Below are 23897 nucleotides of genomic sequence, written 5' to 3'. Positions count from 1 at the left end.
CACCGTTTGTTGAAATAGTTCTTATCATGGTCTACCCTGGCTGTAGATAGGTGGGCCAACGCATTTTTTGTCTCAGTGCAAGTAATTAGGTTGTTTTTTTTGTCTTTTGTTGGCTCACTTTTACTCGCAACATGCTAACCGGCAACATAGGATTCCATTCACTACGCTAAGCTAACTAGCGTCGGAGCTGCAGGTAAAAAAACGATGCATGCCCAAAAAAATGCGATGGCCCACCTACCTACAGCTAGAGGAGACCGTGATGAGCCCTATTTCAACTAACGGTGGCGTGTCCCTTTAAGGGGTTTCTGTTTCAGATGCATGGACACGAGAGAAGGAAGGGGGGGGGGGGATGGAGGGGAATGAAGTCATTAAGGACACAAATGATTGTTTTTAAAGAACCAGACTAATTAAGTTATTAAAGTCTATGAATGATGCTCCGCCAGGCTCTGTACAATCTCCGGTTAAATGTGGAATTTTCTTTCATCTTTAATCTCGCCAAGGCCGGGGCGGCCTCTGGCTGGCTCGCCAATTGGGAGCGTTCGCCCCATGTGGGCGGAGTCCTGCAGCGGCGCAGGTTCGAGTCCGACCTGCTGCCCTTTGCTGCGTGTCGCCCCTCCCCTATCTCTCTCCCACCTTTCATGTCTGTCCACTGTCACTTGTAATAAGGGGGGGAAAAGCCCCCAAAAAATAATCTTTGGATCTCATCAAGGCCCAGATCAGTTTGTTAGTTCGCCTCTTCGACTCTTTTAAAGAACTCTGAACTGTATGTGGGAATGATGCACATTCTTCTTCTTATTTATTGCATAAAAAGGGAGTTTTCTTCCCCGACTGAAGTACTGATAACCAGCAAGAAGAAATTACTTTTTTCGCAACCAAATTTCAATTTTTATAGGTTTAAATATTTTGAGAAGTGAAGTTTAGTTTTGTTTCCTGCAGTTGTTTTTTTACAACGTTTCCAGGAAGTTTTTCTTTTTATTAGCCGGTGACACGGACGTGTTTGGCTCTGCTCGGGGTGTAAAAAATAAATTTAAAAATAAAAAGTTTGAGCTTTAGCTTCTTTCATATAAACGGCCTGACGCTGTGTGGAGACGTGTAGATGATTGTATAGATTTTTTTTGTGATAATGACTCGACAGGAAGCTGCTACATCACCAGCCCACTGACTGATGGGAAAATCATATTTCATATTTATATTTGAGTTGTTGTCTCTGAAGGAGCAATCCCCTAGGGCTGCTCCCTCTTAGTCGATTAGTCGACTAATCGGTGGTTTTGGTCTTAGTCAACTTAGATCTCTTTAGTCCATTAGTCATGTTTGATGCTGTTTTCATGCTGAATGACTTATTTCCAAGAAACGAACGAGCACATCTCTGGTAAACACAAGAATTAAAGTGGTGCTTTTGCGGAGAAACTCAGATTTACAGATCTGTCGATTAAATCAACTAGTCGATACAGTTGAATGAGTGTTAGTCGACTGACAATTTCTTCAATCGAGAACAGCCCTGGAAACCGTTCCCTCATTCGCTCACTCACTATTCCCTTTATAGTGTTTATGGGGGGTGGGGTATCAAAAACTGAGGACACGCAGTTGGATGCTGTCCTCCTCTCCTACTTCAATGCCTAACGAATCTATCTCTCTCTCCCTGACCCTGTCTTTCACTGGTTGAAGCCTGAAAATATTGTAAACAAATTAATAACACAACTAATTCCACTGGTGGGACTGTTGAGCTCTGTTTCAGACCGATACCTCCGGTTCAGGCTGGTCCTCATCCTCAACACGGGCCTTTTTCAGTCGCGGAAAATACTGTTCAATACTCATCTGGATTGAAGCAGCAAACCTTCAGTGTAGGAGTAAAAAATGACATAACATTATTTATAATAAGTTTATTTGATTCACAGCTGCTACATATAGTGTTTTGACCTCGACAAGCCAACTGCATTTTACCGAAAACTTGCGACTAGTTAACTTTCTAAAGCGGGCGCAATCGCTTGTTTGGTAGGAGTCGGCTCGGTGAATGTGTGATTGTGTAAAGGTGTTGACGAGATGGACGCCAACGTTTCGTGAACTTGTGTATTTCGCCAGCCGTCTTCTCTCCTTGATGGAGACAGACTCTGAGTGCACGTTGGACTCGATGTTTTTTTTTTTAAGCCCCCAACGTCACCTTACAGGCAGCTTACCCTCACCGTAACCTTAAACATAACCATTTCTGGGGGCTTAAAAACACCAAACACCGCACGGTGGGAAGAGGTGTCTGTGTGAACGAGACACAAGTGACGGAAGGAGAGCAGGGGAAGGAAATGCAGAAGAACGTGTTTTTAAATGGCGTTTAAAAAAAATTTATAACGAAACGCAATGTGCGGCGCCCGGTGTTGATAGTGAGGCGCACCGCCACACATTAGTCTATGTGGGAAACACTGACAATGTGTCCTGATATGTGATAAGTTATTTTGTCTTTTATTCCCTGAAACTCCTTCGTCTGGTCCTTTTTCCCCAAAACCGCCACCTGCGTAGCAGAATAAAGGTTATTTAATTAACTTGAAACCGTGTGTAATTAGTCACATTTAATAAGCTCTCGGATTAACATTTAGACATCCGCTCATTTGATTGGTTTCAGATCTCATTTAAAGCCTCGTTCTATAATTACAGACATGAAAATATGTCTTTAAAGCTTTAAAGTTTGACCTGCTGGTCCCATATGAATACATACAGGGAACTACTGAAGTCAAGTGAAAACAATTTCCTGAATGGGCGTATGTGTGCAGTGCCGTGAAGCAATTTGTTACATGGCGAGACCTGATATCACGCGATGCTTCCTGACGACTCGCCAGCCGAAAGTTGCGAGGGAGGTTTTTCCGCTCACAGGCGCTAGGGGGGAGCGAGACGACCAGCATTCAACCCGAAAACAGCCATATAACCATTCCAATGACTCCGAAGCTCTTCAGTTAAGGCGAATTAAGTTTTTTTTTTTTTTTTTTTTTTATTCCAAATGTTCTAAAATTGAATAAATCACCAAAAATTCAATGAAAGTAATCATTCATCTTTACCTGCGAAGAATGTTGTATGGGTCCCTATAACGTACATGCACGCATCCAAGTTATTTTGGGGCAATTTGGATGAAAGAAACCCATGTTTCTGAAATAGAAAACTTTCAAAACAGGTCAAATTTGACCCCAGGACTAGCCTGGTTGACACCACAGCCTTCTCAGCTGTAACTGGTCTGGGGAAGCTTCATTCACAGCCCATTTCCAAAGGGGCGTCACCAACGGACGCCACTCAAATGCCTCTGGGCGCAATTGGATAGTCCTTCAACCAATCACATCAACGGGTTGCTGCACTTCGGCGGCCGTCCTGTTGAATGAAAGCTGCTCGTCGTCATCGTGTAAAGCTCGCCTCAAAGGTTGTGATCGGTGCCTCGATTTGGAGAAATTGGAAATGGGCTCGAATGGGCTCTAGGCCAGACTGACTTGCACAGCAAATCTCAAATTTGCCAGAAGTTCGTCAGGGTTTTCCCAGGCTACCCCCCCCCCCCCAGGACAACACAAGGGTTTACACCTAGAAACTCTGAACTACATTTAAAACCTTTTTTAAAAAGCCTTTTAATTTACATGATTTCTGTCATTGTATTGTAACTGCTGCACTGCAATTTCCCTCGGGATAAATAACGTTTTGTCTTATTTTAGACTCTCCACAACTTGCAGAAACATTAATAATAAAATCGCACAAAGTTTGCATAGTATTAAGAATGTTCTGTACTGGAAATCTTTGGCTGAAGTACCTGAGACCGACACCTAAATGACAGAAGTGATTAATAACCGTATCTACAGGGGAATTTCTCTTCTTAATGTCACGTTGTTGTTAATGCAGGTGTCCAGCAGGTGGCGCCCTCAGGCAGAATGTCAGGAGCGTTCGGCCGACACCTTAATGTTAAAAAGCTGGAACAACAACCTGTGACATTGGTCCAGTATTAAGCAAGGTCTCTGCAGTGAGCAGCGGCGAAACAAGCTACAGTGTGAGTTATCATGCAGGTTGTATATACTTACCTTCACAAAAGTGCTTGTGTTGCCGCTGACAGGCTCAGATTAATATTCTAAGTGTTGACAACATTATGTCTACCTTCTCTGCTAGTAAGATCCTTTTTTTTTTTAAACATAAACATAAAAGCATCTGCAAAATTGCGTTTGCTAAATCCACCAGACTCCATGTAAATAAACAGTCATTTTAGCATCGTAAAATACACTTCATTCAAAGTCTACAGAAACTAAATAAAACTATAAAAAGACGTTTTGGGTCGTCTTTCCACTTTTCCAACCATCACAACTCTAGTTCTGGTAGAAATAAACACACAGTTTACTGATTAACATGTGACAATATATTTGCTCTATACACGCTAAAAGTATTGCTTTTTTAAATGGAGTCTGGTGGGTTTAGAGCTAGAGACTTCAGAGCTGTTTCTGGTTAAACAGAAAGGTCTCAAAGAGGTTTTAAAGGTCTATCTCTGAAGGGATCCTTTCCATAATGTTGTCAGACACTTAGAATAATAATCTGAGTCTGTCAGTGGTAAAAACAGAACTTTAAGTGGACCAAATTGACGATGCATATTTGTCCTGTAGGGTTACATTGCAGCCTGGTCTGTGGCTGCCGGTTACAGCGTTCACGCTTCATACTGGACCAATTGAAAAAATTGTTGTTCACTTAAACACACAAACATGGGAAAATAGGGTCCAGTTTGTGTATCCCACTCTTTAAGTGTCCCAGGAGTCTTTGAACGCTGCCTCAGAGATTCTAGTGACTAAATTTGAAAGAAAAACTAATTTGGCCTCAAATGTGCGGTCAGTTGAACTCTCCTGTACATGAACTGTGTATTTAAAATGAGTTTTCCTGCTGATGTGTTTAATGACATTGGGCGTTTATATAAAAGAATTATGATTTCCAGCTGTCAGGAAACGTAAAGAGAGAGCTGAACAATAAATATTCTTTATGTCAAACTACAGTACAGTTTTAAAATGTAAGAGCTGCAATTTGATTATAACAATCACCTTCACACTGTAGAGATTTTTGGAAACATAACTCTGTTAAAACAGGGCGAACCGATACATAATAAATGTTCTTTTTGCCCGTTGGCTGGACGTAGATCACTAGTATGTAATTATAAATGATTTCAGTCAAATTTATTAGGACGCTTCTCTCAATTTGTTGGATTCTGTTTCAGCGGAGTCTCGTTTCCTAAATCTCTACAACGGAGTTAAACCGTAACAATGTTAGTTACAGAATGGCCACAATTATGAGAATAACACCAAAAATACCAGAAGTTCCCTTTAACAAACTGTAAAAAAAAAAAAAAGAGAAATGTTTTGAGTAATATAAACCCCCCCTGCTGCCCTATCACTATGTCCCGGGACAATTAGCCGCTCTGTTCTCACACAGGCTCAATCAGACATTAGGCGCAGGGTAAAGACTGTCTAATGTCCGATCCAACACACAGCTTCTCCTGACACACCGAGCCGTATCCAAGGTTTCAGTTCCAGCTGCTGCTCAGGTTCAACAGAGACCTCTGGTAGTCTAGCGCCCGGTTCTGACCAAAGATTAGCGACGAGACGAGATGAAACTTGCAACGTGTCGGTCTGCAGCGTTCTGAAACCTGCCAGTTTACACCGACGAGACGAGACGGTGTTTTAGGCTTTTTTTTGTAGCTGGATGTATCATTTGTCGTGTCTAAATATGAATGTGGATAACGTTAGTGATGGTGAGATGCTTGCTACAGTTACACTTCTAGTGATGAATCGGCGAAAATGTTTTATTTCTTTGATTAACGGCTTTGTTTGCTATCTCGTTCCACTGTACGTGCTCTGCTCTCTATCTGCCATTTCGACCAGTTAACAGGTTGTAACATATTAAAATGGATTAGGGATCATTTTATGGTGGTGATGGCACAGTGGATATGACTCTTGCCTTTGGTGTGGGAGACCTGGGTTAAGTGTCCCTGAGCAAGACACTTAACCCCTAGTTGCTCCAGAGGCGTACGACCTCTGACATATATAGCAATTGTATCGCTTTGGATAAAAGCGTCAGCTAAATGACATGTAATTTATTGTAGCTGACTCGACCAGCTGACTTCTGTAGAAACAACAGGAGACGTCTCTTACGGTCTAAAACCAGCCTCTGGAGACTCCACCAGCTGACTTCTCTATTGGCTGTTGAAACAGGAGACGTCTCTTACGTTATAAAACCAGCCTCTGGAGACTCCACCAGCTGACTTCTCTATTGGCTGTTGAAACAGGAGACGTCTCTTACGTTATAAAACCAGCCTCTGGAGACTCCACCAGCTGACTTCTCTATTGGCTGTTGAATCAGGAGACGTCTCTTATGGTCTAAAACCAGCCTCTGGAGACTCCACCAGCTGACTTCTCTATTGGCTGTTGAAACAGGAGACGTCTCTTACGTTATAAAACCAGCCTCTGGAGACTCCACCAGCTGACTTCTCTATTGGCTGTTGAATCAGGAGATGTCTCTTACGTTGTAAAACCAGCCTCTGGAGACTAGACCAGCTGACTTCTCTATTGGCTGTTGAAACAGGAGACGTCTCTTACGTTATAAAACCAGCCTCTGGAGACTCCACCAGCTGACTTCTCTATTGGCTGTTGAATCAGGAGATGTCTCTTACGTTGTAAAACCAGCCTCTGGAGACTAGACCAGCTGACTTCTCTATTGGCTGTTGAATCAGGAGACGTCTCTTACGTTATAAAACCAGCCTCTGGAGACTCCACCAGCTGACTTCTCTATTGGCTGTTGAAACAGGAGACGTCTCTTACGTTATAAAACCAGCCTCTGGAGACTAGACCAGCTGACTTCTCTATTGGCTGTTGAATCAGGAGACGTCTCTTACGTTGTAAAACCAGCCTCTGGAGACTCCACCAGCTGACTTCTCTATTGGCTGTTGAATCAGGAGATGTCTCTTACGTTGTAAAACCAGCCTCTGGAGACTAGACCAGCTGACTTCTCTATTGGCTGTTGAATCAGGAGATGTCTCTTACGTTATAAAACCAGCCTCTGGAGACTAGACCAGCTGACTTCTCTATTGGCTGTTGAAACAGGAGATGTCTCTTACGTTGTAAAACCAGCCTCTGGAGACTACACCAGCTGACTTCTCTATTGGCTGTTGAATCAGGAGACGTCTCTTACGTTGTAAAACCAGCCTCTGGAGACTACACCAGCTGACTTCTCTATTGGCTGTTGAAACAGGAGATGTCTCTTACGTTGTAAAACCTTTTTTTTTTTTTTTTTTTTTTTTTTTTTTTTTTTTTTTTTTTTTTTTCTTTTTTTTTTTTTTTTTTTTTTAAAAAAAAAAAAAATTTTTTTTTTTTTTAAAAAAAAAAAAAATTTTCTAACTTTTTATTTTTTTTTTTTATTTAAAAATAAAAAATATATTTTTAAAAAAAAAAAAAAAAAATTTTAATAAAAAAATAATTTATTTTTTTTTTTATTTTAAAATTAAAATTTTTTTTTTTTTAAAAAAAAAAATAAAAAATTAAATAAATATAATTTTTTTTTTTTTTTAATTAAAATTTTTTTTATTTTTTTAAAAAAAACAAAAGGGTTTTCAAAACTCTAATTTCTTTTTTTTTTTTTAAAAAAAAAAAAGACTTTTTTTTTTTTTAAAAAAACCCCCGGGGGGAGACCACCAGAGGGGTGGGGGGAACAACAATCTTTTTTTTTTTTGAGAGAAAAAGCGGGGGTTTAACCACTTTTTTCTCTACGACGTTCTAAAACTGTTTCATCTCGTCGCAAATCTTTGATCTGAACTGGGCTTGAATCTCAAACAGTGTTGCACTGAGGAGATTAATTCTGACTATCACATTACTAGAACTCAGGTTTAAACCACAGCTGCAGGTAAAATTATATGTACTGTATACTTCTTAGTGTATAACTTGTACTTTAACATTTGGCCACTGTATTTCCTGTTGACCTTCAACCTCCAAAAGAGCTGAGTACGGCAGCTTTTGATGCTCCTACTTTTTTTTATTAAGTCATTTGAATGTAAAACTCTACTTTGTGTACAATATTTCTGTATCAAAAAGCTACAAAGATACTACATTCTTTGAGTGTAAATGGCAACAGTTCGCCGCACTGTTTACGTCCGTCCACCCGAGTCTGTTTCAACAGAATCTGGACTCTTTCTTCCTCATTCAAGTTCAGCAAAGTCTAAAAAATAAGAAATAGCCCTTTATCGCCACTGCAGCAAGCCGAGACTCGTCTGAACAGCAGGAAAGAAAATCTGAGATGTCCCGTCGTCTCTCGTGAAAAAAAAATTAAATAAAGTCCTGTCCTGGCGTTTTGGTTCTACTTTTCTGCCGCCTCCCTCGGAGCATCCTGATTGGTTCCTTCTTTACGTCCAATGGCGGAGGAGCGTTGAGACAAGCAAAGACACCGAGAAGACGGAGAGCGACGGGATGATGGCCAACGCCCCGCCACAGTCCTTGGCATTTTCCTGTTGGAGAATTTCAACATAAGAGTTAACAATAAAAACATATACTTATATTCACTTAACTAAATTAAATTATCGAATACATTTGGTGCAGGAAAAGTCCTAAAATGTCAGTTTGTCGAGAAAAATCATTAATAAAGTCATAGTATAGTATGTCGAAAAGTCATGGTAAAGTATGGAAACTGTATTCATGCTTTAAAGGAAATATTTGCAAAATATGGAACCCAAAACTCCACTGTATTTATGTTTTATTGATGCATTCAAGGCCTTTGACAGGATTAATCATGAAATTGTTTCATGTAAATGTATTCAATGTGTATAAGGATGACCACTAGAAACTTTTGAATGGGTGTAACACAGGCTGTCCTGTTGGAAATTCCGTATATGCTGACGACCTGATAATTTTTAGTACATATAGTGCTGGGCTGTAGCAATTACTGAAGATTTGATCACATTAAGGCAAATATTGTAAAATTATAGTACTGTCATGATAGTCAGAAGTAAAGAGGAGTTTAACTTGTGTGATATCTTATCATGACATGTAAGGAAATAAAATACTTTGGCCATTTTCTCACCGGTGATTTGAATGTTGACATAGAGATTTATTGACTATAAATCTATATGCTCAGGGCAATGTGTTGCTTCACAAGATCAGTATGTGTGTATGTTGTCAATGTAAAATGTTCATTATTTAGAGCTTTCTGCTCACCTATGTATACAGCTCATCTTTGGTGAAGCTACAGGAGTAGAATTTGGAGGCTCATAATAGCTTACGATGATGCAATGAGGCGGATACTTTAGGTTCCCAGATGGCATTGTGCCAGTCAACTATTTGTGTCCTCCAATGTCCCTATATGTGAGGCATTCTTAAGACATTTCATGTGTCGCTTGGATAAGTCAGAGATCAGCATCAAAGAGTCTTTAACCAGCCCTGGGAAGATCTGCGCTCGATACTCATCAAGGTTCAGAAAACACTGGTGCCTACATATGAATGTTTTTGAGTTGAATAATGAATTGTTGTGGTTTTTATCTTGTATGTCTGTATCTTCTTTATGCTATGGACCCTCTGGTGAGTCCGGAATAAAGGTTGGATTGAACAAAATTGTCATTAAAATGTCATTGAATAGTATGTCGAAAAAAGTCGAAAAGTGATAGTATAGTATGTCGAAGAAATCATAAAAAACTCATAGTATAGTATGAAAAAAAAATAGCATGTAAATCAAAATCAAAAAGTCATAGTATAGTATGTGAAATTTTTATAAAAAAAGTTTATAGTATGTAGGGCTGGGACAATTCGTCGACGTAGTTAACGTCATTGATTACGTAAATGCTTTGACACAAATAAAAGTAATGTGTATAGTATGCTGAAAAAAATTATAAAAAAGTCATAGTATAGTATGTCGAAGAAATCATAAAATAGTCATAGTATAGTATGTCAAAATAAAGTCATAGTATAGTATGTCAAAAAAATCATAAAAAAGTCATAGTATAGTATGTCGAAAAAAGCCATAGTATAGTATGTCGAAAAAAGTCATAGTATAGTATGTAAAAAGCCCCAAAAAAGTCATTAAAAAATCATAGTATAGTATGTCGAAAAAGTAAAAAAAGAAGTCATAGTATAGCATGTTGAAAAAAATCATAAAAAAGTCATAGTATAGTATGTAAAAAAATAGTCATAGTATAGTATGTTGAAAAACTAAAATAAAAGTGATAGTACAGTATGTCAAAAAAAAGTCATAGTATTGTATGTCGAAAAAGTAAAAAAAAGTCATAGTATAGCATGTCTAAAAAAATCATAAAAAAGTCATAGTATAGTATGTCAAAAAAGTCATAAAAAAGTCATAGTATAGTATGTCGAAAAAAGTCATAGTATAGCATGTCTAAAAAAGTCATAAAAAAGTCATAGTATAGTATGTCGAAAAAAGTCATAGTATAGTATGTTGAAAAAATCAAAAAAAGTCATAGTATAGTATGTCAAAAAAAGTCATAGTATTGTATGTCGAAAAAGTAAAAAAAAAAAAATCATAGTATAGTATGTCGAAAAAAGTCATAGTATAGTATGTCAAAAAAATCATAAAAAAGTCATAGTATAGTATGAAAGAAAAAAGTCATAGTATAATATGGTAAAAAAATCAAAAAAAGTCATAGTATAGTATGTCAAAAAAGTAAAAAAAAAGTCATAGTATAGTATGTCGAAAAAAGTCGAAAAAAAGTGATAGTATAGTATGTCGAAGAAATCATAAAAAAGTCATAGTATAGTATATCGAAAAAGTAAAAAAGAAAAGTCATAGTATAGTATGTCGAAAAAAGTCATAGTATAGTATGTCGAAAAAAATCATAAAAAACTCATAGTATAGTATGTCAAAAAAAGTCATAGTATAGTATGTCAAAAAATATCCAAAAAGTCATAGTATAGTATGTCAAAAAAATTCCAAAAAGTCATAGTATAGTATGTCGAAATTTTTTTATAAAAAAGTCATAGTATAGTATGTAGGGCTGGGACAATTCGTCGACGTAGTTAACGTCATTGATTACGTAAATGCTTTGACACAAATAAAAGTAATGTGTATAGTATGCTGAAAAAAATTATAAAAAAGTCATAGTACAGTATGTCGAAGAAATCATAAAATAGTCATAGTATAGTATGTCAAAATAAAGTCATAGTATAGTATGTCAAAAAAATCATAAAAAAGTCATAGTATAGTTATGTCGAAAAAAGCCATAGTATAGTATGTCGAAAAAGTCATAGTATAGTATGTAAAAAGCCCCAAAAAGTCATTAAAAAACATGAGTATAGTATGTGAAAAAGTAATAAAAAGTCATAGTTATAGCATGTTGAAAAAAATCATAAAAAGTCATAGTATAGTATGTAAAAAATAGTCATAGTATAGGTATGTTGAAAAAAACTAAAATAAAAGTGATAGTACAGTATGTCAAAAAAGTCATAGTATTGTATGTGAAAAAGAGTAAAAAAGTCATACTATAGCATGTCTAAAAAATCATAAAAAAGTATGTAGTATGGTATGTGAAAAAAAGTCATAAAAAAGTCATAAGTATAGTGTGAGAAAAAAGTCATATAGTATGTTGGAAAAAAAGTCATAGTATAGCATGTCTAAAAAATCATAAAAAAGTCACTTAAGTATAGTATGTCAAAAAGTCATAAAAAAGTCATGAGTATAGTATGTCAGAAAAAAGGTCATAGTATAGTTATGTTGAAAAAAATCAAAAAGTCATGAGTATAGTATGTCAAAAAAAGGTCATAATTATAGTATGTCGAAAAAGTAAAAAAATCATAGTATAGTATGTCGAAAAAAGTCATAGTATAATTATGTCAAAAAATCATAAAAATCATGAGTATGAGTATGAAAGAAAAAGTCATAGTATAATGTAATTAAAATCAAAAAAGTCATGAGTATAGTTTGTCAAAAATTAAAAAAGTCATAGTTATAGCATGTCGAATAAATCATAAAAAAGTCATGAGTATAGTATGTGAAAAAAGTCGAAAAAAGGTGATAGTATAGTATGTCGGAAGAAATCATAAAAAGTCATGGTATAATTATATCAGAAAAAGGTAAAAAAGAAAAGTCATAGGTATGGTATGTCGAAAAAAAGTCATAGTATAATAATGTGTCGAAAAAATCATAAAAAGTCATGAGTATAGTATGTAAAAAATAGTCATGAGTATTGTTTGAAAAACTAAAATAAAAGTGATAATTATGTCGAAAAAATCTAAAAAGTCATAGTATTGTATGTGGAAAAAAAGTAAAATCATGAGTATGGTATGTCAGAAAAAATCAAAAAAGTCATGGTATGAGGTATGTCAAAAAGTCATAAAAAAGTCATAGTATGAGTATGTCGAAAAAGTCATAGTTATAGTATGTTGAAAAAATGATAAAAGGTCATAGTATAGTATGTGAAAAAAGTCATGAGTATAATTGTTAAAAAATCAAAAAAGTCATAGTATAGTATGTCAAAAAAGTCATAATTATGTATGTCGAAAAAATCAAAAAGTCATTAGTATGGTATGTCAAAAAAAGTCAAAGTATTGTATGGCAGAAAAGAGTAAAAAGTCATAGTATAGTATGTCGAAAAAAGTCATAGTATAGTATGTTGAAAAAATTAAAAAATTCATAGTATAGTATGTAAAAAAGTCATAGTATAGTATGTCGAAAAAGTAAAAAAAAGTCATAGTATAGCATGTCGAAAAAAATCATAAAAAAGTCATAGTATAGTATGTCGAAAAATAGTCATAGTATAGTATGTCGAAATAAAGTCATAGTATAGTATGTCAAAAAAATCATAAAAAAGTCATAGTATAGTATGTCGAAAAATCAAAAAAAGTCATAGTATAGTATGTTGAAAAAAGTCATAGTATAGTATGTTGAAAAAATCATAAAAAAGTCATAGTATAGTATGTCGAAAAAAGCCCCAAAAAAGTCATAAATAAATCATAGTATAGTATGTCGAAAAAGTAAAAAAAAAGTCATAGTATAGCATGTCGAAAAAAATCATAAAAAAGTCATAGTATAGTATGTAAAAAAATAGTCATAGTATAGTATGTTGAAAAACTAAAATAAAAGTGATAGTACAGTATGTCGAAAAAATCAAAAAAAGTCATAGTATTGTATGTCGAAAATGTAAAAAAAAAAAATCATAGTATAGTATGTCGAAAAAAGTCATAGTATAGTATGTTGAAAAAATGATAAAAAAGTCATAGTATAGTATGAAAGAAAAAAGTCATAGTATAGTATGTCAAAAAAGTCATAAAAAGTCATAGTATAGTATGTCGAAAAAAGTCATAGTATAGTATGTTCAAAAAATCTAAAAAAGTCATAGTATAGTATGTAAAAAAAAGTCATAGTATAGTATGTCGAAAAAGTAAAAAAAAGTCATAGTATAATTGTGAGAAAGAAAATAAAAAGGATCATTAACTTATTGTCGAAAAAGTAAAAAATTCATAGTATGAGTATGTTGAAAAAGTCATGAGTATGGTATGTTGAAAAAAATAAAAAGTCATAGTATAGTATCTCAGAAAAGGTAAAAAGTCATAGTATAGTTATGTCGAAAAAAGTCATAGTATATTATGTTGAAAAAAATCAAAAAAGTCATAATATAGTATGTCAAAAAAGTCATAGTATAGTATGTAAAAAAGTCATGAGTATAGTATGTCGAGAAAAAGGTGCCTACAATCATTAGAATCCACACCACAAACTTGGCATAAAACCTCTTTGGACAAACATACAATTGAAAAATGGCATCTAAGACTTATGGGACCTTAATTGTGCTACATTCATTTGTCAGCTCTTCAAACTGTTAAGAACATCCGTCCGTAGGGTTGTCTGAATGTGTGGTAGATCTGGGAAAAATCAAAAAGTCATAGTATAGTATGTCGAAAAAATCAAAAAAGTCATAGTATAGTATGTCGAAAAATCAAAGGTCATAGTAATGTTGAAAAAAGGTCATAATTATTATGTTGAAAATGATAAAATTGTGTAATGTTAATTAAAAAGTCATGGTATAGTATGTTGAAGAAATGATAAAAAGTCATAGTATAGTATGTCGAAAAAATCAAAAAGAATCATAGAGTATAGTTATGTTGAAAAATGATAAAAAAGTCATAGTATAGGTATGTCGAAAAATCTAAAAAGTCATAAGTATGGTATGTTAAAAAAAGTCATGAGATATAGTATGTTGAAAAAATGATAAAAAGTCATAGGTATAGTATGTTGAAAAAATGATAAAAAGTCATAGTTTAGTATGTCAAAAAGGTCATAGTAGGTATGGTGAGAAAAATCAAAAAGTCATAGTTATGGTATGTTGAAAAAATGATAAAAAGTCATATTATAGTATGTTGAAAAAATTATAAAAGTCATAGTATAGTTATGTCGAAAAATAAAAAGTCATAGTATAGTATGTTGAAAAAATTATAAAAAAGTCATAGTTATAGTATGTCGAAAAATCAAAAAGTCATAATATAGTATGTTGAAAAAATCAAAAAAAATCATAGTATAGTTATGTCAAAAAAACAATGTATAATTATGTGAGAAAAAAGATAAAAAAGTCATAGTATAGTTATGTCGAAAAAAAGTCATAGTATGAGTATATTCGAAAAATCAAAAAAGTCATAAGTATAATATGTCGAAAAAAAGGTCATAATTGAGTATGTTGAAAAAAATTATAAAAAAGTCATGAGTATAGTATGTCGAAAAATAAAAGTCATGAGTATGAGTTGTGTGAGAAAAATAAAAAGTCATAGTATAGTATGTCAAAAAGTCATGAGTATTGTATTCAAAAAAGTAAAAAGTCATGAGTATAGTATGTCGAAAAAAAGTCCACAGTAGTATGTTGAAAAAAATGATAAAAAGTCAAAGTATGAGTATGTCGAAAAAATGATAAAAAGTCATAGTATAGTATGTTGAAAAATGATAAAAGCGTCCTTAAGTATGGTTATGTTGATAAAATCAAAAAAGTCATAGTATAGTATGTTGAAAAAAGGTTAAAAAGTCATAGTTATAGTATGTCGAAAAATCAAAAAAATAATATTATAGTATGTCAAAAAGTCATAAAAAGTCATGAGTATGGTATGTCAAGAAAAAGTCATAGTATAGTGTATGTTGAAAAAATGATAAAAAAGTCATTGAGTATAGTATGAGTAGAGAAAAAAGTCATGAGTATAATATGTTAAAAAAATCAAAAAAGTCATAGGTATAGTTATGTGAAAAAAGTCATGAGTATAGTATGTCGGAAAAATAAAAAGTCATAGGTATGAGTATGTCAAAAAAAAGTCAAAGTATTGTGTGAAAAGTAAAAAAAATAGCATAGGTATGAGTATGTCGAAAAAAAGTCATAAGGTATAGTATGTTGAAAAAATGATAAAAAGATCAAAGAATTATAGTATGTAGAAAAATCAAAAAGTCATAGTATAGTATGTCAAAAAGTAAAAAAGTCATTAGTATAATTGTATGAGAAAAAAAGTCATAATTATAGTATGTCAGAAAAAATTAAAAAAGTCATTAGGTATGGTATGTCAAAAAAGTCATGAGTATAGTGTGAGAAAAATCAAAAATTCATAGTATGAGTATGTCAAAAAGTCATGAGTATAGTATGTCGAAAAGAATAAAAAAGTCATAGTTATGCATGAAAAAAAATCATAAAAAAGTCATGAGTATAGTATGTGAAAAATAGTCATAGTATAGGTATGTCGAAATAAAGTCATAGTATAGTATGTCAAAAATCATAAAAAGTCATAGTTATAGTGTCGAGAAAAAATCAAAAAAAAGTCATGAGTATAGTATGTTGAAAAAAATCATAAAAAAGTCATAGTATAGTATGTGAAAAAAAGGCCCCAAAAAGTCATAAATAAAATCATAATTATAGTATGTCGAAAAAGGTAAAAAAGTCATAGTATAGCATGTCGAAAAAATCATAAAAAGTCATAGTATAGTATGTAAAAAATAGTCATAGTATAGTATGTTGAGAAAAACTAAAATAAAAGTGATGAATTATAATTGTCGGAAAAAATCAAAAAAGTCATAGTATTGTATGTCGAAAATGTAAAAAAATCATGAGTATAGTTATGTCAAAAAAGTCATGAGTATGAGTATGTTGAAAAAATGATAAAAAAGTCATGAGTATAGTTATGAAAGAAAAAGTCATAGTATAGTATGTCAAAAAAAGTCATAAAAAGTCATGAGTATGAGTATGTCGAGAAAAAAGTCATAGTATAATTATGTTCAAAAATCTAAAAAGTCATAGTATAGTATGTAAAAAAAAGTCATGAGTATAGTTGTCGAAAAAAAGTAAAAAAGTCATAGTTATAATATGTAATGAAGAAGTAAAAAAATCATAGCATAGCATGTCAGAAAAAAAGTAAAAATTCATAATTATGAGTATGTTGAAAAAGTCATAGTATAGTTATGTTAGAAAATGATAAAAAAAGTCATAATTATAGTATGCGAAAAAAGTCATTATTATAGTATGTTAGAAAAAATCAAAAAGTCATAGTATAGTATGTAAAAAAAGTCATAATTATAGTTATGTCGAGAAGAAAAGTCATAATATAGTATGTCAAAAAAGTCATAGTATAGTATGTAAAAAAAAGTCATAGTATATTATGTCCGAAGAAAGAAAAAAGTCATAGTATGAGTATGTCGAAAAAAGTGCCTACAATCATTAAATCCACACAAACTTCGGCATAAAAACCTCTTTGGACAAACATACATATTGAAAATGGCATCTAAGACTTCTTAGGACCTTAATTGTCGCTTCCATTCATTTGATCAAGCTCTTCAAACTGTTAAAGACATCCGTCCCGTAGGGTTGTCTGAATGTGTGTGAGAGATCTGGGAAAAATCAAAAAAGTCATAGTATAGTATGTAGAAAAATCAAAAAAAGTCATAGTATAGTATGTCGAAAAATCAAAAAAGGTCATAGTATAGTATGTTGAAAAAAATGATAAAAAGTCATAGTATAGTATGTTGAAGAAATGATAAAAAGTCATAATTATAGTATGTTGAAAAAAAAAAGTCATAGTATAGTATGTTGAAAAAAGTCATAGTATAGTATGTTGAAAAAATGATAAAAAAGTCATAGTATAGTATGTTGAAAAAATGATAAAAAGTCATAGTTTAGTATGTCGAAAAAAGTCATAGTATAGTATGTCGAAAAATCAAAAAAGTCATAGTATAGTATGTTGAAAAAATGATAAAAAAGTCATAGTATAGTATGTTGAAAAAATTATAAAAAGTCATAGTATAGTATGTCGAAAAATCAAAAAAAGTCATAGTATGTTGAAAAAATTATAAAAAAGTCATAGTATAGTATGTCGAAAAATCAAAAAAAGTCATAGTATAGTATGTTGAAAAAATCAAAAAAAGTCATAGTATAGTATGTCAAAAAAAAGTCATAGTATAGTATGTCGAAAAAGTAAAAAAAAAGTCATAGTATAGTATGTCGAAAAAAGTCATAGTATAGTATGTCGAAAAAGTAAAAAAAAAGTCATAGTATAGTATGTCGAAAAATCAAAAAAAGTCATAGTATAGTATGTCGAAAAAAGTCATAGTATAGTATGTTGAAAATTTTTTTAAAAAGTCATAGTATAGTATGTCGAAAAAAGTCATAGCATAGTATGTCGAAAAATAAAAAAAAGTCATAGTATAGTATGTCGAAAAATAAAAAAAGTCATAGTATAGTATGTCAAAAAAAAGTCATAGTATTGTATGTCGAAAAAGTAAAAAAAAGTCATAGTATAGTATGTCGAAAAAAGTCATAGTAGTATGTTGAAAAAATGATAAAAAAGTCAAAGTATAGTATGTCGAAAAAATGATAAAAAAGTCATAGTATAGTATGTTGAAAAAATGATAAAACGTCATAGTATAGTATGTCGATAAATCAAAAAAAGTCATAGTATAGTATGTTGAAAAAATGATAAAAAAGTCATAGTATAGTATGTTGAAAAAATGATAAAACGTCATAGTATAGTATGTCGATAAATCAAAAAAAGTCATAGTATAGTATGTTGAAAAAATGATAAAAAAGTCATAGTATAGTATGTCGAAAAATCAAAAAAAGTCATAGTATAGTATGTCAAAAAAAAGTCATAGTATAGTATGTCGAAAAAAGTCATAGTATAGTATGTTGAAAAAATGATAAAAAAGTCAAAGTATAGTATGTCGAAAAATCTAAAAAAGTCATAGTATAGTATGTCGAAAAAAATCTGAAAAAGTCATAGTATAGTATGTCGAAAAAACTAAGAAACACAGAGTCATAGTATAGTATGTCGAAAAATCAAAAAAAGTCATAGTATAGTATTTAAAAAAAGTCATAAAAAAGTCATAGTATAGTATGTCGAAAAAAAGTCATAGTATAGTATGTCGAAAAAAGTCATAGTATAGTATGTCGAAAAATCTAAAAAAGTCATAGTATAGTATGTCAAAAAAATCATAAAAAAGTCACAGTATAGTATGTCGAAAAAAGTCATAGCATAGTATGTTGAAAAAATTATAAAAAAGTCATAGTATAGTATGTCGAAAAATAAAAAAAGTCATAGTATAGTACAGGGGTGGCCAACCAGTTCAGCATAAAGAGCCACACAAAAAAAAACATGCACCATAGCAAAAAGCCACACATTACAACAGCAACAGTGTCTTCCAGATCTAATGAAAATCATAATACATAGCAGTTTTCATAGTTTTTTTTTCTTACTTAGATTGACTCAGGGGGAAACTTGACAGTCTTTGTTATCCACAATCCTTTTTAGGTCTGGTTGTACTCGGTTGTGGCCACTCTTTCACTCATTTGTCACTAGAGGGGCTTTCAAACAATCTGATTCAGCAGTGAAAGGGTTAATAATGAGGAAGGTGATCTGTGGCTGCTTTTTTTCCTCAGGTTGCAGAATCTTGCCATAAAAAAATTTCTCTGAAATGTTTCAAAAAGTAAAAAAAAACAAATCCACCAATAACACAGCCCCCAGCCACACAATAAGAGCCTCAAAGGAGCAGGCAAAGAGCCGCATACGGCTCAAGAGCCACAGGTTCGCCACCCCTGGTATAGTATGTCAAAAAAAAGTCATAGTATTGTATGTCGAAAAAGTAAAAAAAAAGTCATATGTCGAAAAATAAAAAAAGTCATAGTATAGTATGTCAAAAAAAAGTCATAGTATTGTATGTCGAAAAAGTAAAAAAAAAAGTCATAGTATAGTATGTTGAAAAAATGATAAAAAAGTCAAAGTATAGTATGTCGAAAAATCAAAAAAGTCATAGTATAGTATGTAAAAAAAAAATCATAAAAAAGTCATAGTATAGCATGTCAAAAAAGTCATAAAAAAGTCATGGTATAGTATGTCGAAAAAAGTCATAGTATAGTATGTTGAAAAAATCAAAAAAAGTCATAGTATAGTATGTCAAAAAAAAGTCATAGTATAGTATGTCGAAAAAGTAAAAAAAAAAGTGATAGTATAGTATGTCGAAAAAAGTCATAGTATAGTATGTTGAAAAATCTAAAAAAGTCATAGTATAGTATGTCGAAAAAATGATAAAAAAAAGTCATAGTATAGTATGTCAAAAAAGTCATAAAAAAAATCATAGTATAGTATGTCGAAAAAAGTGCCTACAATCATTAAATCCACACAAACTTCGGCATAAAACCTCTTTGGACAAACATACATATTGAAAAATGGCATCTAAGACTTCTTAAGGACCTTAATTGTCGCTACATTCATTTGTCAGCTCTTCAAACTGTTAAAGACATCCCGTCCGTAGGGTTGTCTGAATGTGTAGTGAGAGATCTGGGAAAAAAATCAAAAAAAGTCATAGTATAGTATGTCGAAAAAATCATAAAAAAGTCATAGTATAGTATGTCGAAAAAAGTCATAGTATAGTATGTCGAAAAATCAAAAAAAGTCATAGTATAGTATGTCGAAAAAAGTCATAAAAAGTCATAGTATAGTATGTCGAAAAAAGTGATAGTATAGTATGTTGAAAAAAATCAAAAAAAGTCATAGTATAGTATGTCAAAAAAAGTCATAGTATAGTATGTCGAAAAAGTAAAAAAAGTCATAGTATAGTATGTCGAAAAAAGTCATAGTATAGTATGTCGAAAAAAGTCATAGTATAGTATGTTGAAAAAAATCAAAAAAAGTCATAATATAGTATGTCAAAAAAAGTCATAGTATAGTATGTCAAAAAAAAGTCATAGTATAGTATGTCGAAAAAGTAAAAAAAAGTCATAGTATAGTATGTCGAAAAAAGTGCCTACAATCATTAAATCCACACAAACTTCGGCATAAAACCTCTTTGGACAAACATACATATTGAAAAATGGCATCTAAGACTTCTTAAGGACCTTAATTGTCGCTACATTCATTTGTCAGCTCTTCAAACTGTTAAAGACATCCCGTCCGTAGGGTTGTCTGAATGTGTAGTGAGAGATCTGGGAAAAAAATCAAAAAAAGTCATAGTATAGTATGTCGAAAAAATCAAAAAAAAGTCATAGTATAGTATGTCGAAAAATCAAAAAAGGTCATAGTATAGTATGTTGAAAAAATGATAAAAAAGTCATAGTATAGTATGTTGAAGAAATGATAAAAAAGTCATAGTATAGTATGTTGAAAAAATGATAAAAAGTCATAGTATAGTATGTTGAAAAATCAAAAAAAGTCATAGTATAGTATGTTGAAAAATCAAAAAAAGTCATAGTATAGTATGTTGAAAAATCAAAAAAAGTCATAGTATAGTATGTCGAAAAATCAAAAAAAGTCATAGTATAGTATGTCGAAAAATCAAAAAAAGTCATAGTATAGTATGTTGAAAAAATGATAAAAAAGTCATAGTATAGTATGTTGAAAAAAGTCATAGTATAGTATGTTGAAAAAATCTAAAAAAGTCATAGCATAGTATGTCGAAAAATAAAAAAAAGTCATACTATAGTATGTCGAAAAATAAAAAAAGTCATAGTATAGTATGTCAAAAAAAGTCATAGTATAGTATGTCGAAAAAAGTCATAGTATAGTATGTTGAAAAAATGATAAAAAAGTCAAAGTATAGTATGTCGAAAAATCTAAAAAAGTCATAGTATAGTATGTCAAAAAAAATCATAAAAAAGTCATAGTATAGTATGTCGAAAAAAATCAGAAAAAAGTCATAGTATAGTATGTCGAAAAATCAAAAAAAGTCATAGTATAGTATTTAAAAAAAGTCATAAAAAAGTCATAGTATATTATGTCGAAAAAAAGTCATAGTATAGTATGTCAAAAAAGTAAAAAAAAGTCATAGTATAGTATGTCGAAAAAAGTCATAGTATAGTATGTCGAAAAAGTAAAAAAAAAGTCACAGTATAGTATGTCGAAAAAAGTGCCTACAATCATTAAATCCACACAAACGTCAGCATAAAACCTCTTTGGACAAACATACATATTGAAAAATGGCATCTAAGACTTCTTAAGGACCTTAATTGTCGCTACATTCATTTGTCAGCTCTTCAAACTGTTAAAGACATCCCGTCCGTAGGGTTGTCTGAATGTGTAGTGAGAGATCTGGGGATCCCACAGCCTCAGCACTCACCTTCGGGTGGTAGGCGTGGCAGGAACTCGGACGCCGCCGCACCTTCTGGGATTTCATCCTGTTGCACTTCACTGTGGCGTTATGTTCACTGCCGTTAAGTAAAACAGACCGCTCATCGCTGAGGACTACCGCTCAGCATCGCTTAAAACATTCCATCAAACGTCCAGAGTTTCAGTTCCTAAATCTGTTTTTTTTTCTAAGAACCTGACTTGAATAAATATAAAAACTGTTTTTTTTAAATTTAACAACAGTTTCATTTAAACTTAAGTAATTTTGTCTCACAGAAATACCGAGAAACTTTAAGAACTACCTGATAAAAATAAACTTGCTGTCAGCAGCAAGTAAGTAAGTCAAACTCAACTTCCCAGTGGGCCACACTGGAAAAGGAGAATCGCATCAAGGGCCAGACATGTAGAGTTTATTTTCATGCTTTTATTTTGAAAAGGTCCAATATCTTTGACTGTATTATTCCATGTCTCATATAGTCTTCTCACTTACAGTTTGGTCCACATAAAGCACTAAAAAAGGCTGCAAATAGTTCCTTGGAAATCCTAGAATTTAGCAAATCAAGCAACAAAGATTACATTTTCCCAGCTTTAATTTCGAAAACTCGCCGCTTCTGTGGGAATTTCTCAAAGTCTCTAAGTTTTGGTGCACAACTAGGCGGGCCAACATTTACCGTGAACCTAAACTGATATGCGGGCCAGATCAAGACCTATCCAGGGTCTGGGTTTGGCCTGCGGGCCTTGAGTTTGACACACATGCTGTAAGTGAAGGATATATTTGATCTCTTTGGGCTCCAGCAGCATGGGTCCGTACTGACGGGAACAGTCACAGTCGGCCTGAGTCACAACCAGAACCAGGTTACTGTCAGGGATCTGCTGCACCACAAACATCCTGAAACGTAACGCAAACAACAAGGTACAATCAGTTAAAGCTGTAGTCGCCCCCCTGAGGAACTCTAAGTAACGACAACAACACTGTTGGCGCATCCACACGATACAAGCATTCGTTAAATCTACAATAAACTGTATATCATTCAATCACAAGGCCGACATGGCACCATAAAACGAAATGTTAATGTTAGAGCTGCAACTACGGATTAGCATTTCATTGTAAATTGACCGTTCGCAAAACCCCGCCCTCGAACGGTCCTCGTCCAATCCTAGCTGAGCAACTGTAACTAAGGAGAAGGACCCCCGTCAAAACATTGCGATTTCAGCAAGATGGTGAAACGATGCGCCTATGGCACCTGCAAGTCTGACACCAGGTACCCCAAAAGTTTAGAGGGAGGGGTCGTTTTTTTTGCCTTTCCAAAAGCCCAAGACCCAAGCGGAAAGATGCCGACAATGGATTAAGCGGTGTGGGAGACCTCACTCACAGCTAAATGCCTCGAAGATTAATAAGCATAGCTACATATGTCTGCTCCAAGGTAAGTAAAGCTAGCGAGCTAACTTATATCAATTATCAATAAGTAGTTTAAGTAGCTAAGTCCATAACAGTTACAATCTGTAAAACTGGACTTAAAGGTATAGTGGAGGATTTTCCCGAATTTTAGAAAAGAACCGCCCTCTCCACTTTTTGAAAAAATGCACATGCGCAACACTCTACCTGCTCCCGAGACGTAACGCCTATTAAACGTGTGCACGAGAGTGCACTGTTTACAAGTTGCTGTCGGCATGGCTCATGCAAGCTACTTTCCAAAAGAAGATTTGCACTTTTTCACAAATTGAGATGTTTACCGTGTCTGCGTGGTGCGTGACTTGTGCCAGGGCTAGCATCGCTAATCATAGCTTACATCAACTTTCACTAGCAGTGATTTTAAATGGATTTCTCCAAATAGCCAAACTTTACCTGTCGAGTAGAAACTTCGCAACTGAGGCATCAGTGGAGAGCCCAACCTGTGCTTTTAGCGCACGCCGGCGTGTGAATATTCTCCCAAAAACACTCCGGTCTTGTTTCTTTCTTCAGAGGCCTTTCTCTTCTTGTCGTACCTTTCGTAGACACTCGTAGCTCACCACACATATACACCTGAAAGTATTCCTGCGCAGAAAGCGAAAACTACCCTAGGAACGAGCACGTACCACGGCCTTACGTAAACATAGCGCCAGAATAGCCTGATAGCGGTTAGCCTGTCAAGCACATGTTGCTATCGACACAGATAATTCAGTCATTGAACATATCCCTCCACTGCATATTGCAGCCCTTTCTGTCGTGCCCTGCAGGATATGTCTGCTGCATTACTCCAAAACCAATCACTTATACCAATAGGTATGGAGCGAAACCATGCCATGGGTATGTGTCTGGTTCTCAATTGTTTGACGGGCGTAGTAACAATAACTAGGGGGCGTGGCTTTTGC

At 33.4% G+C, this 23897-nt stretch overlaps 1 protein-coding gene across 1 annotated transcript in view; it reads right to left on the bottom strand.

Moving 5' to 3' along the window:
- Positions 1-7992: 7992 nt before the first annotated feature.
- Positions 7993-23897, bottom strand: part of LOC120563741 (voltage-dependent calcium channel subunit alpha-2/delta-4-like) — a 154274-nt gene continuing 138369 nt past the window's right edge. Inside the window, exons 37-39 of the mRNA XM_039808129.1 lie at positions 22319-22434; positions 21538-21620; positions 7993-8482 (exon numbers count right to left, since the gene is read on the bottom strand). Of these exons, the coding sequence (XP_039664063.1) occupies positions 8381-8482; positions 21538-21620; positions 22319-22434 (301 nt within the window). The 3' untranslated portion in view covers positions 7993-8380. The remainder of the gene's footprint in view (positions 8483-21537; positions 21621-22318; positions 22435-23897) is intronic.

The sequence above is a fragment of the Perca fluviatilis genome, chromosome 8 (genome assembly GCF_010015445.1).
Source record: "Perca fluviatilis chromosome 8, GENO_Pfluv_1.0, whole genome shotgun sequence".
Classification (NCBI taxonomy): domain Eukaryota; kingdom Metazoa; phylum Chordata; class Actinopteri; order Perciformes; family Percidae; genus Perca; species Perca fluviatilis.
Note: the sequence above shows the minus strand (reverse complement) of the source record. Positions and strands in the feature narration are given on the sequence as shown.